At 39.1% G+C, this 12,489-nt stretch overlaps 1 protein-coding gene across 6 annotated transcripts in view; it reads left to right on the top strand.

Moving 5' to 3' along the window:
- TRPM3 (transient receptor potential cation channel subfamily M member 3) overlaps positions 1-12,489 on the top strand; it is a 597,865-nt gene that overhangs the window by 554,080 nt on the left and 31,296 nt on the right. For all 6 annotated transcript variants that reach the window (XM_032798185.2, XM_032798181.2, XM_032798183.2 and 3 more), the window contains one exon: positions 9,156-9,296. In XM_032798185.2, coding sequence (XP_032654076.1) covers positions 9,156-9,296 — 141 coding nt within the window. The remainder of the gene's footprint in view (positions 1-9,155; positions 9,297-12,489) is intronic.

The raw sequence follows: 12,489 nt of genomic DNA, 5'->3' as shown, positions 1-12,489 counted from the left end.
AGTGCCATGTTTATGGCATTGGGTAAAATATGGCAATGAGGTAAATACCATGATCTCTCTGTGAACATTCTGGCTCTCTGTTTCTTGTCTCCAATACTCATTTCCCTTTAAAAACTTTCTGATTACCACTACAAAAGCACTATACTCTGAATGATATGTTCTTGTCTGCAGACCTTAGGATTTAAGCTTTCCTTCCTCTCTCCTCTCAGCCTTTTGACAGTCCTATGGCTCTCCCCTTTTACTGACCCTGCCCCGTACTCCCTGATATGCAGCACGCACACCACTGATAACCCAATTCAGGGAGAATGAATTGACTATAGGTTTCTCTACAAAAAGCAGGAGCAGCGGGACCCAGCTGATCCCATGGAGTCCAGCAGCTCTTGTAATATGATCTTGGGCCCTCTGCTGCTGAATTCAAATGTTTTTTATATGTCCTTGAGTTGTGAGCTATAGAACACCCAACTAATTAATTTTGAAAGCTGCTGGGACCCACAGTGGAGATGTAGGAGATTTGCAGAGACTGGGACCTTTCTGGATAGTTTCAGAAGCAAGACAGCATCCCTGTCAGGAGGCTGTTATATCTAGTCCTTTCCCAGGCTTCACAACAAGTGACATTTTCTAATTATGAAAAATAGTCTGGTTTAAATTTTGGGTAAAAGTTATGCATTGGTTCTTATTTTATCTGAACTGCTTCACCCTTGGGACAGGGGGACCCCAGAAGGATTACTCAAAAAGCTCTTTCATGAAGACCTTTTTTTGGTCACACTTGATATTTAGGGTACATTTTAAACCGTCCATGAGAGTAATAAATTATTAACAGATGTTTTCATAAACGGTTAATCAATTGTTATAGAGTCCAACAAGTTGCTTATAACCATAACTTGTAACCATCTACAACACCATCTATGGTCTTATCACTGTCCACAACACACACCGCTCAGGTCTACAGAATGCTTATAATGTCTATTAGTTCTTTATAAGTGTATCTTGAATATAAAGTTGCCCTCCTTTTTTTAAATGGCTAGTAGTACAACTCTGTGAATTGATTATTACAGAATAGAGTGTGTTCTATGTTTTCTGTGCTGCCCCAGAGGACAGGGGGGATTTTATCACTACCCTGTGATGTACAAAAAGGATTGTGTTACCGCCATGGCTTACACTTATGCAAAGTGGGTGTAAATCGCTACCATTCTGATCTGATAGCATTTTCCATCCAATCTGCACTTGTTCTGCGCAGGAGTAAATGACCACACAAGGTGCAAAAGCAGGGAAATAAAGCCAGTGTGTATGACTCAGCATGTTTGTATGTGTTTACACTGCTTTTTAACAGTTTTTTGTTTGGTAGTACCCAGAGGGACAGTTATATCAGGAGAGGGAAATTGAGGGCTTGTGTACATCCTGTGGCAGTGCACAATACAGGAGTGTGATTTCTAATGTGTTGCACCCTGCTGGTGCACACTAAAGGTTCCCTAGTGTGCTTTAATGTAGTGTCATTTGAAACAGTATTTCATTAGGGAACCTTCAGTATGCACCAGTAGGGTCCATACAGACCAATTAATGCACAACACATTGCTGTGCCTAAGAAATCACACCCTCATAATGTCCATTACCCTATCCAATAGACAAGCCCCTAAGTTATCATCCATAGTACATGTCACTAGAATGCTGAATTTATACGTTGTAAATTACTTGTTATTTATTTTTGCTTTTTAAATTTCTAACAGGTGCATGGGAATGCCAGGCACAAATCCCATTAACACTTTGGTGATAGGCAACAGGATTTCCTGATATAACATGCTCACAAGAATGCACTTGCTAGAGCCCCTCTTTCATCATTGCAACCCCAGCACAAAAAGGGTTAACAAGTCATAGGATTTGTGCATGGAACTTTCACTCGCTAATCCTTAATACTTAAATTTGAAGAATTACTGCATGGGGGGAGAAGTGGCAGGAGACTAAAATCTACAGGAGTCTAACTCTTCCACGGACAGTCTTATTTCTGGGAGCGACATACCACATCACAGTCATTTGTTCAGTATTTTCTTTATTTAGTTCTAATTTTCCACATCAAATAAAGAATCTGCCTTTCTACAAGTAGTAAGAGTGCAAATAAAAGAAACATGTTTGGGCTTAGGACATTCCCCTTTTCAAAGAAAATCTCAAGTAGGTTAGTTTTTTGGATGTGAAATGATTCAGGCTTTTCCTGGAACTAAAAAAAAAAAAAATACAGACTGAAACCCTAAAGCTAAAAAGTTTTGAAAGTTAGCTTCTCCATGGGGTCAGCGCTGCAGTGGTACAGATGAGAGCTGTGAGATAGCAGGGCGGTTTTGCCTGTTTTTTTTCTTGCTCATGATAAAGACCAAGTGAACTGGGGAAAATGAGCACAGTTGTCCAGGAAAGGTTGGCAAAAAAATGGTTGCCTCTTTGTGCCAGGAAACACTGAATGGTTGTCTGTGAGGGAAATTCTTTTCCCACAACCCCTGGACACATTTCTGTGTCTATCCTCCCTGCTGTCAGCAACTCTTAATCTGACTTGAGTAAACTGCTGTTATTGGCAAGCAATAGGAGCAGCTGAAAATGCTAAAGAGGGGTCACTGAGCTGAACTTAACACCTTTGCCCTGGCCAGGCCTTAATTCACCCCCACTCATACACTTCTGCTCGCTCCCCATGACTCAGTTCAGGGTGAATATATAGGCTTGCTCACATTGCTAAGCACTATGGATGAAATTCGCCCCGGTGCAGAGAACCAGCACAAGGGATATGCACCACTTAAGTCCCCAAATTATGGCTTTTACATGAGACATAAGTAGTGCATTACCCCATGCTGGTTTCTTGTACAAAGATGAATTTCACCCTAATTGCAGAACGTTTCTGCACACTGTGGAAACCTCTCTGTACAGCTGCTGAGCAAGCACTAAGGGTAAGTCTTACGCTGCATTTTGGAGCGAACCTCATAGGCCAAGTCAAAAGATGGGCTGACGGGGATCACACTAGTGTGCTAAAAATAGCTGTATAGGCAGAGCTTTGGACTTTCAGCTTAGGCTGGAGCTTGGGCTTTGAAGCTTACCCCTCCCATTAAACTCCTGCTCAAGCCACAGCTTCAAAGTCCTGTCTGCACAGTTATTTTTAGAGTGCTAGTGCAAGCCCACTGGCTCATCACTGACCATTTTTTAAATCAAGATTGCATGTTTTTCTATACGATCTGCTCTAGGAAGAACTTCCCCAAAACGATATGTATGGTCTGTGTCATACAGACGTCAGACTAGATAATCATAACGATCTCTTCTGGCCTTAAAATCTATAAGTCTCTTGACCTAACCTGGGGGGCTTGCTCCAAAATGCTGTGTAGACATATGGCCAGCACTAGTGCTTTGGCTCTGCTTATTTCTTTCAACAATGTTCAGCAGATGCTGCAGAATTGAGCACATAAAGCTGCAGTTAGTATAGATCAGGGTCTAGAAAACTTGTGTTCTCAGTGTTCAGAAAAAGGAACTATTGAGCATATGCAGAAGCTGGTTTTTACATGCTTACATCTCGGGGGTTTTTAGCTATTTTTGTCTGAGAAACAATGAAAGCATCCATTCCAACCAAGCACCGTTATCACATGGTCATCATTTCCCTCTGTATTGTGGAGATGGTTGTGTGTGTATGCGCGCACGCTTGCATGTAGATGGATATTCAGTGAGCTATGTTCCATTTTTCCTCACCAGTTTGTAGATACTAAAGTTTGTAAATAGCATGTGCATTTCACTAAAGATGAGTTCTGAAAAGCCGAAGCTCGTATTTAGTGGGACCAAAATTCCTGTTATAAAACAAATGTACAGTATATACTGCTACTACTAAAAAACATATTTTAATTTGTAAGTGCACAAGTCAAATGTTTCTTGTTGCCGAAACAACTCTAAACATAATTACAGTGAAATAAAGCCACATGCCTAAAAAAATCCCAGAACCCTGCTCACAAAATCCCCATGTCCTACTCAATAATGTACATGTAGCACACAACATAAAACTGCAGGCCAAAGGGAAAGCAAGTAATGAGGATCCCGCAGATATACTGCACTGTACATGTTGCCTTGAAGTCAGGACTACCCTGATTGACTCATGGCAAACCACAGGCAAAGTTTTACATTAGAAAATGAGATGCCATTTACACCAAACAGTTTCAGTGTTGTCTCACTGCTTCTCCTACCTTCTTCTTCCCCTCAGAAATAGACACGTTTGTTCACATTCATTGCTTGCAACAGCACAGTGCAAACTGTCCATTGACTCAGGCTCTTTCTATAATATTTTTAATGGGAAGGCTTTTCAGATTTGTTAATACCATCATGAAATTAACATCCTGGGACATTAGGCTAAGCCTAATCCCTAGCAGTTTTAAAGCTATTCCCCATCTGCAATGTGGGGGAGGGTGGCTCTGTGGTGGATGGTTATTTTGAAATGACTGTAACATGTTTAACCCCAGCATCATTATCCACAAGAAAACAAGAATAGCTAGGCAATAAAGCAGCAATAGTGAAATAAGAAATGAACCTAAAGCAAGGTACTGAACGGGATTTATCACATTGACTGCTGGGGGAGTACAGGACCATTCAGAGTCACGTTTATGAAACTGTGAAGGGTTTGGAATCTGTTAAACAGTCACCCGCCCTGAAACACTGCCCAGTGCCTTAGTTAAATCTGCCAAAGCCCTTTTTCACCTCTCCCTCAGAACTCTTGAGCACAAGCAGGCAACAGAGCTAGAAGCCCCCAGGATAGGCCCTGCAGATTTGTGTAGCACCAGATATCAGTTTTCCCTATAAACACTCAGGAGGCAGAGGGAAGTTAGCAGACAAATGATTTTCTCAGGCAGGAAGTTGTTCAGAGCATCTCAAATCACATGCAGAAAACCATCCTCTCTCATGACCTGGGAAATAACTCTGTCCCTATGTCCCTCGGCAAGTTGCCTTTTGTAATGGGAAGGGTTAACAGTCTCTGTTAGTATTATTACATTCAATGAATGCTGCAGATAGAGTCTGCAAGGAGTGAGTGAGTCTGCTTAGCTAAAGTGAATCCTGCTACCATTTTCCTTTGTTCATTAACCACTTCCTCCTTTTATTCTGCTACTATGTCTCACCCAAACTTCTTGTGACTTATTTTTTGAGTCTAAGTTGGATGCCCTGTGGTAATATTTAATACCAGTTGTTTTAAACACATTTGGTAATGCTTGTAGCGTCTGGGATAGACACAGTGAGCTAATGGATAAATAACTCTTCTCAGATGGAGTGCAGTTTTAAGAGGGAGAGAAAAGACTCAGCTTCTACTCTGTCCTTGAGTCTTAGATCTTTGTTCTTTTTCTATAGAGACTTACTGTTAGCAGGTACTCAGTCAAATACAAGAAACTGAGCAACCACATGGCAAACAGCAAAAACAGTGAGAAAACTAACATGAATCAAATAAAGTGTAAACACTACAAATGGCAGCAAAAACTTAGATACCTTAACAATAAGTACCCTATAAATATCTAGACAGACAGAAATAAATACACAGCTTCATGCCTTGATTGAACTGTTACAGTTTATTCTTTAATAAGGCCAAAAAATATAGGAAAGTCTTCCCAGAAGATATTGCAAGGTACAGTGCCTGCCCTTAAGAACTTGCATTCTCAATTATAGATACGACGCCATAATGTGGGGTGTCAAACAGTCTGAACAGTATGGGAAGAAAAAGGAGTAGGGTTGTCGATTTAATAGCAGTTAACTTGCGATTACTCAAAAAAATTAATGGCAATTAAAAAAATTAATTGTGATTAATCACAGTTTTAATCACACTGTTAAACAATAGAATACCAATTGAAATTTATTAAATATTTTGGATGTTTTTTCCACATTTTCAGATATATTGATTTCAAGTACAACACAGAATACAAAGTGTATAGTACTCTATGCTATTTTATTACAAATATTTGCACTGAAAATTGATAAACAAAAGAAATAGTAGTTTTGAATTCACCTCATACAAGTACCATAGAGCAATCTCTTTATCATGAAAGCACAACTTACAAATGTAGATTTTTTTGTTACATAACTGCACTCAAAAACAAAACAATGTAAAACTTTAGAGCCTACAAGTCCACTGAGTCCTACTTCTTGTTCAACCAATCGCTAAAATATCAACAAACTTGTTTGTCTGTATTTACGGGAGATACTGCTGCCCACTTCTTATTTACAGGGTTACCTGAAAGTGAGAACAGACGTTCACACTGCACTTTTGTAGCCATCATTGCAAGGTATTTATGTGCCAAATATGCTAAATATTCATATGCCCCTTCATGCTTTGGCCACCATTTCAGAGACCATGCTTCCATGCTGATGATGCTTGTTTAAAAAAAATGCATTAATTAAATTTGTGACTGAACTCCTTGGAGAGAATTGTGTGTTTCCTGCTCTGTTTTTAACCCGCATTCTGCCATATATTTCATGTTATAGCAGTCTCAGATGATAACCCAGCATGTTGTTTGTTTTAAGAACACTTTTTCACTGCAGATTTGACAAAACGCAAAGAAGGTACCAATGTGAGATTTCAAAAAGAAAGCTACAGCACTCAACCCAAGATTTAAGAAGTGTCTTCCAAAGTCTGATTGGAAGGGGTAAGGAGTATGCTTTCAGAAGTCTTAAAAGAGCAACACTCTGATGCAGAAACTACAGAACCCAAACCACCAAAAAAGAAAATCAACCTTCTGCTGTTCGCATCTGACTCAGATGATGAAAATGGACATGCGTTAGTCTGCACTGCTTTGGATCGTTATCGAGCAGAACCCATCATTAGCATGGATACATGTCCTCTGGAATGGTGATTGAAGCATGAAGGGACATATGAAGCATTAATGCATCTGGAATGTAAATACCTTGCAACTCCGGCTAAAATAGTGCCATGCGAATGCCTGTTCTCACTTTCAGGTGACATTGTAAACAATAAGAGGGCAGCATTATCTCCTGCAAATGTAAACAAACTTGTTTGTTTGAGCGATTGGTTGAGCAAGAAATAGGACTGAGTGGACTTGTAGGCACTAAAGTTTTATGTATAAAAATAACTGGATTCAAAAGTAAAACAACGTAATTCTACATTTGTAAGTTCAACTTTCATGATAAGAGATTGCACAGCAGTACTAGTATTAAGTGAATTGAAAAATACTTTATTTTTACAGTACAAATATTTATAATAAAAAATAAATATAAAGTTAGTACTATGTATTTCATATTCTATGTTGTAATTGAAATCAATATATTTGAAAATGTGGAAAACATCCAAAAATATTTATATAAATAGTATTCTATTATTGTTTAACTGTGCGATTCATTACGATTAATTCTTTTTACTTGCTTGACAGCCCTAGGAAGGACAAAGGTGTTACAGCAATATAATAATCTAGTTATTCAGAGAAATAGATTATAAGAACACACACACACACACACACACACGAGATTGTAATGTTTATTTTTAAATACTTAGGAATTGCTTAGCTATTATGGTGGTGGGCCATAGCGCATTTCCAGCAAGGCACTTTTAAGCATATAAATAATCCAGCTGACGTCAACTAATTACGTACACAATTAAATGTCTTGCTGAATCAGGACACAGGAAGGAAGGACGGTGTCATTAAAGTACAAATGCTGGATTGGGAGAAAACATCTCTGCCATGACATCCTGTGTGACTTTGGACAAGTCACTTGACCTCTCTGTGTCTTAGTTTCCTCCTTTGTAAAATGGGGATAATAGCAATACTTGCAAGCGTGTTTTGAGGCTGTATTAATTCATGTTTAAAATGCTTCGAAATCTTCAGAAGGAAAGTGCTATAGAAACGTTAACTGAAAGCATCCAGGCAGCACCAGCCCACTTAAGCCCCAGCCCACCTAAGACAATAGTATCAAAATACTTGACTTGCAGTTGTCACCATATGGAGAAGTATCAAAATCTGTGCCTGTCACAAGAAATGTAAGAGTGGAAACTTGCTCGCAGCATGAAAACTCTCATAAAATGCCAGCTACTCTGAGTCTCCTATTCAGAGAGGAGTGAAAACAAAAGAGCTATTCTACAGTCAGTATTACAAATACAAGAGGACACTTCTCTCTTTTTTTGGCCTTATTTCTTTAAGGAAAACAATGTCATTCTTCAGAGGTTATAAAATCATTTAAGATTCAGTGAGTAATATTTATTGTAATCATTCTCTCTCTCTAAGGTTGAGCATGAATTTCAGACTAGCTCTACATGTAGACAACAACCGTTGTTGTTTAGTCACCATTGGTATTGTATTTATTGATGTCTTATGTATTTATTTTTAAAACACGTAGCAGCAGATCCTCTGCTGGTGTAAATTGTAATAGCGCCAATGAAATCAAGTCATTGAAGTCAATGGAGCTGTGGCAATTTACACTATGTGGTAGATCCTCAGCTAAAGTGTGTTCAGCATTCTGGAAAATAACCCTGGAAGAAGATGCAATCCCTGTAGCAAGGAGCTTACAGTCTAAAGCCTCATTCCTGCAGTGGACTTCAGTGGGCAGGCCTCTGCATCCATATGGAGATCACTGCAGGATTGTGGCCTAAGTAAGATACAGCAATCAAAATGAACAACAGCCAGGTTCGTTATTTCTTATTCAGTAACCTTCAACACCCGCTTTCCTCCTCCTTGTGTTTCGCTTCCAGTATCAACCCTCTGATCATTTTCCTATAACAACTTCTATTCTAACCTTCTCTGCTTTGCACATAACTACATAATAGAAAATGACTGTCAATATAGCAAAAAGCAGAAATGTCTCCCACATCTTATTCTTGTCTCAGAACCAACATGTGAATGGAGCTCAGTAGTCACATTGGTATTGACAGTTCTGCTGAAGTGTGTGGCTCCTTCAGCTTACGAGGGAACAATTGGTATTATCTGAACTGGAGCTTCACATCTAAAAGAGGTTGTTTGCAAACAAAGTAGTTCGAATCCTGCAGCTACATGGGCCCAAGAGGGATGGGTCATCTGATCCGATCCTCGTGTTAAGATGAAGATATCAGAGAATCAATTAATGTGGCTCCTTTTCACACTTTCAAAAATAGCAATCCCTCCTGTGGGATCCAATTAAGGTGTAGTTCGTAGTTCACAAGGAAATAACTCCCTTTCTTGTTACAGGCAATGTTGGGCCGAGGGAATGGAGAATCATCAAGAAAGAAGGAGGAGGAAGAAGTTCATAGCAGACACAGACTGATCCCTCTAGGAAGAAAGATATACGAGTTCTACAATGCACCCATAGTTAAGTTTTGGTTCTACACGGTAAGCTATCTTCCTCATAATAAGTCAGTGTCACTCTGTTGTCCATGTATCTGTCTGTACTGGCATGAATTTTCAGAGGACCTCCATTAATACATTCACAAATGCCATTTGGGGAAGCAGACTGGCATTTGCAAATCCAACCACAGTATTTGCATATACAAATGGTGATTTACGTGGACAAATGGGTGAGCCTGTAAATGTTGAGACATATTTTTAGAAACAGCTGTCTCTAAGTACTATAATAATAGAGCCAAATTCTGAAGTCCACCATCAAGTAGTACTCCCATTGAATTTGTTGTTGGACTCAGTGGGAGCTTTGCCTGAGTAAGGACTCCATAACTGGGTCATAAATAAAGTAGGTATCAGCTACTACAGCAGTGTACTTTCTTAGATCATTCTTGTTTTGTTTGGCTAATTTTCATGATCTACCTTCTGCTGAACCCAACCCCAATTTCAGCAAATCACAAAAAAGAACTCCCTGTTTCGGGAGATGATCTGAAAAAAAAAACATGCTTTCCTGCTGAGACCTTAATGATACATATATAAGCAACACAAACAGCTCGCGGTCAGCAGAGATCAAACCATGGTAAGGAGCATATGCTAGTAACTTACTCCAAGCTGGCAAGTGTCATCCAACAAGATACTATTGAACTGTAGCTAATAAATGTTAATCAAGCTGATGAATCTAAAAACTGCTCATCAGCAGTCCAGTATCATTATGAGTATCAATATGCATTATTCCTACCAAGAAAATTCTTTCCACTGTAAGCAAAATGAGTGTCCTGGCTTGCACTACTATTTCAATCCTGAAATGGAAGAGGGAGATCAATACTAGATTTTCATTTAGACCTGTTCCTACTATTTTAAGTCCTGAGGAAGGTCAAGGTCATTTAATAATGGATCTTGGCTAGATTCATCTTCCAGAGCAAAGTAAGGCCATGGGGCCTGTCTGATTGGACTTGAATGAGAAATGCTGCAAAATGAAAAAAAAGCAACTTCCAAGTAAGGGTTAGAATAGCTCTGAAATCAGTCTGACTCATTTTTAAAAAGAAGGATAGCCTAAAAACTATTCAAAAAAAATCCCCAAAATCTTTGTATCCAGGGTTCAACAAGCAGGGAAAGTGTCCATGTCAACTACAATTGTCAGTATGAATGGCATATAAAATCATTCCATTATTCTGTGCCCACGTCTAATACTGTCATTCTTAATGTATATTGGAGTGGGCTAAACTCAGCATCTTGTGACTGTTACTATTGAAATGGATGTTGTATTTTTACAACACTAATAGCCACTCATTCATTAAAGGGGCCCAATTCAACTTGGATTGGTGGGATTAGTTGCAAAGGACAGACAAGATCTATCTAATAGGTACATTTTAACTCAAAAAAGACATCAAGAGGTGAGATCAACTGGCTTTCAAAGACACTGTCCCTATGTTGTTTTGCATGGGGAATAGGCCCATCATACTTTGAAGCTGTTCTTTCAATTAGGTAGCAACATTTTCAGTCCAGCCGGTCCCACTCAAATTGGACGTCTGTTGACTCAAAAGGACTAGACCGCAGAATAGGTCAACCTGGCTCTCCCTTTCCTTCCAATATGTTGAGAAGATTAGATTGGTTCTCTAGAGCTAACCTGATCACCAAATACAGATCTGAAAGAAGGGATGAGTCCATTTTCTCCTCCTGTTGTAAGTAGAAGAGGTAGATGTTAGCTGTGCTCATAATTATGGTCAATTTAAAGAATTTGTCTAGGTGGTTTCCAAGCCAGTGACTGAAAATAAAGCCAGCACTCAGTACTGCAAGCCTTATGCTTTCACACACTTCAACAAATTGTTTGTGTGAACTAATTGAATAGAGCAGAACTATGGACCCATTCTGTTAGGTGCTGATCATTATCTACCACCACTGAAGTCACCACTATGTTGCTTCCAAAATACACAGTCCTACTATGTTGCTTCCTTTTGACCTTGTTACAGCATAGGCAATAGACTTAGAGACTTAGGCACAGTAAAAAGAAAGAGAATCCTACTTATTGAAATACAAACACTTGTAATAAGATTTCAGCGTTAACAGAATACACACCTAACTCTCTATGCCTGGCATTGAAGATGTTCTCTGAAGAGTTTGACCTAAAATATTCTGTGTCACTGAGCTGTTGCTCGAACAGTGAGGTACTCAGAGGGGAAAGAGAAGGGAACTGAGCACTGCAAAGTCTGACCAAAGTCAAATATCCCTGCCACAGAATTATTCCACAGTGACTCCATGTCAGTCGCCAAAGTTCCCTCACCAAAGGCTCTTAAGCAAAGTAAGCATTAATAGGATAGGAGGGAAGGTCTTCCCATGGATCAGTAATTGGTACAAAGACAGGAAACAAAGGGTAGGAATAAATGGTCAGTTTTCACATTGGAGAGTGGTATATTGCAGGTCCCCAAGAATCTCTGGGACTAGTGCTATTCAACATATTCATAAATGATCAGGAAAAAGAAGTATACAGTGAGGTGACAAGGTTTGCAGATGATACAAAATTACTCAAGATGGTTAAGTCCAAAGCAGACTAAAGAGTTACAAAACTGGGGATCTGGGCAACAAAATGAGAGATGAAATTCAATGTTGATAAATGCAAAATGATTGACATTGGAAAACCTAATTCCTTACAATACATACAAAATGATAGGATCTAAATTAGCTGTTGCCATTCAAGAGATTGTGGAATCATAGTTCTCTGAAAACATCTGCTCAATGTGCAGCAGCAGTCAAAAATGCTCACAATGTTAAGAACCATTAGGGAAGGGATAGGTAATAAGACAGAAAATATCATAATTAAACTATATAAATCCATGATATGCCCACACCTTGAATTCTGCATGTAGTTCTGGTTGTCCCATCTCAAAAAGATATATGAGAAGTAGAAAAAGTACAGTGAAGGGCAACAAAAATGATTAGTGGTATGGAGCAGCCTCCCTGAGAAAAGATTAAAAAGACTGTGACTGGTCAGTTTAGGAAAGAGATGAGGAAGGGGCGATACAAGATAGAGATCTATAAAATCATGACGGGTGGAGAAAGGGAATAGGGAAGTGTTACTGATCCCCTTCACATAAGGTAAGAACCAGGGGTCACCATGAAATTAATAAGCAGCATGTTTAAAAATAAGAGAGGGAAGTACTTCTTCCCACAATACATAATCAACTTGTGG

This window comes from Chelonoidis abingdonii, chromosome 6 (assembly GCF_003597395.2).
Source record: "Chelonoidis abingdonii isolate Lonesome George chromosome 6, CheloAbing_2.0, whole genome shotgun sequence".
Classification (NCBI taxonomy): domain Eukaryota; kingdom Metazoa; phylum Chordata; order Testudines; family Testudinidae; genus Chelonoidis; species Chelonoidis abingdonii.
The sequence above is the reverse complement of the archived record's forward strand: the minus strand, read 5'-3'. Positions and strand labels throughout refer to the sequence as shown.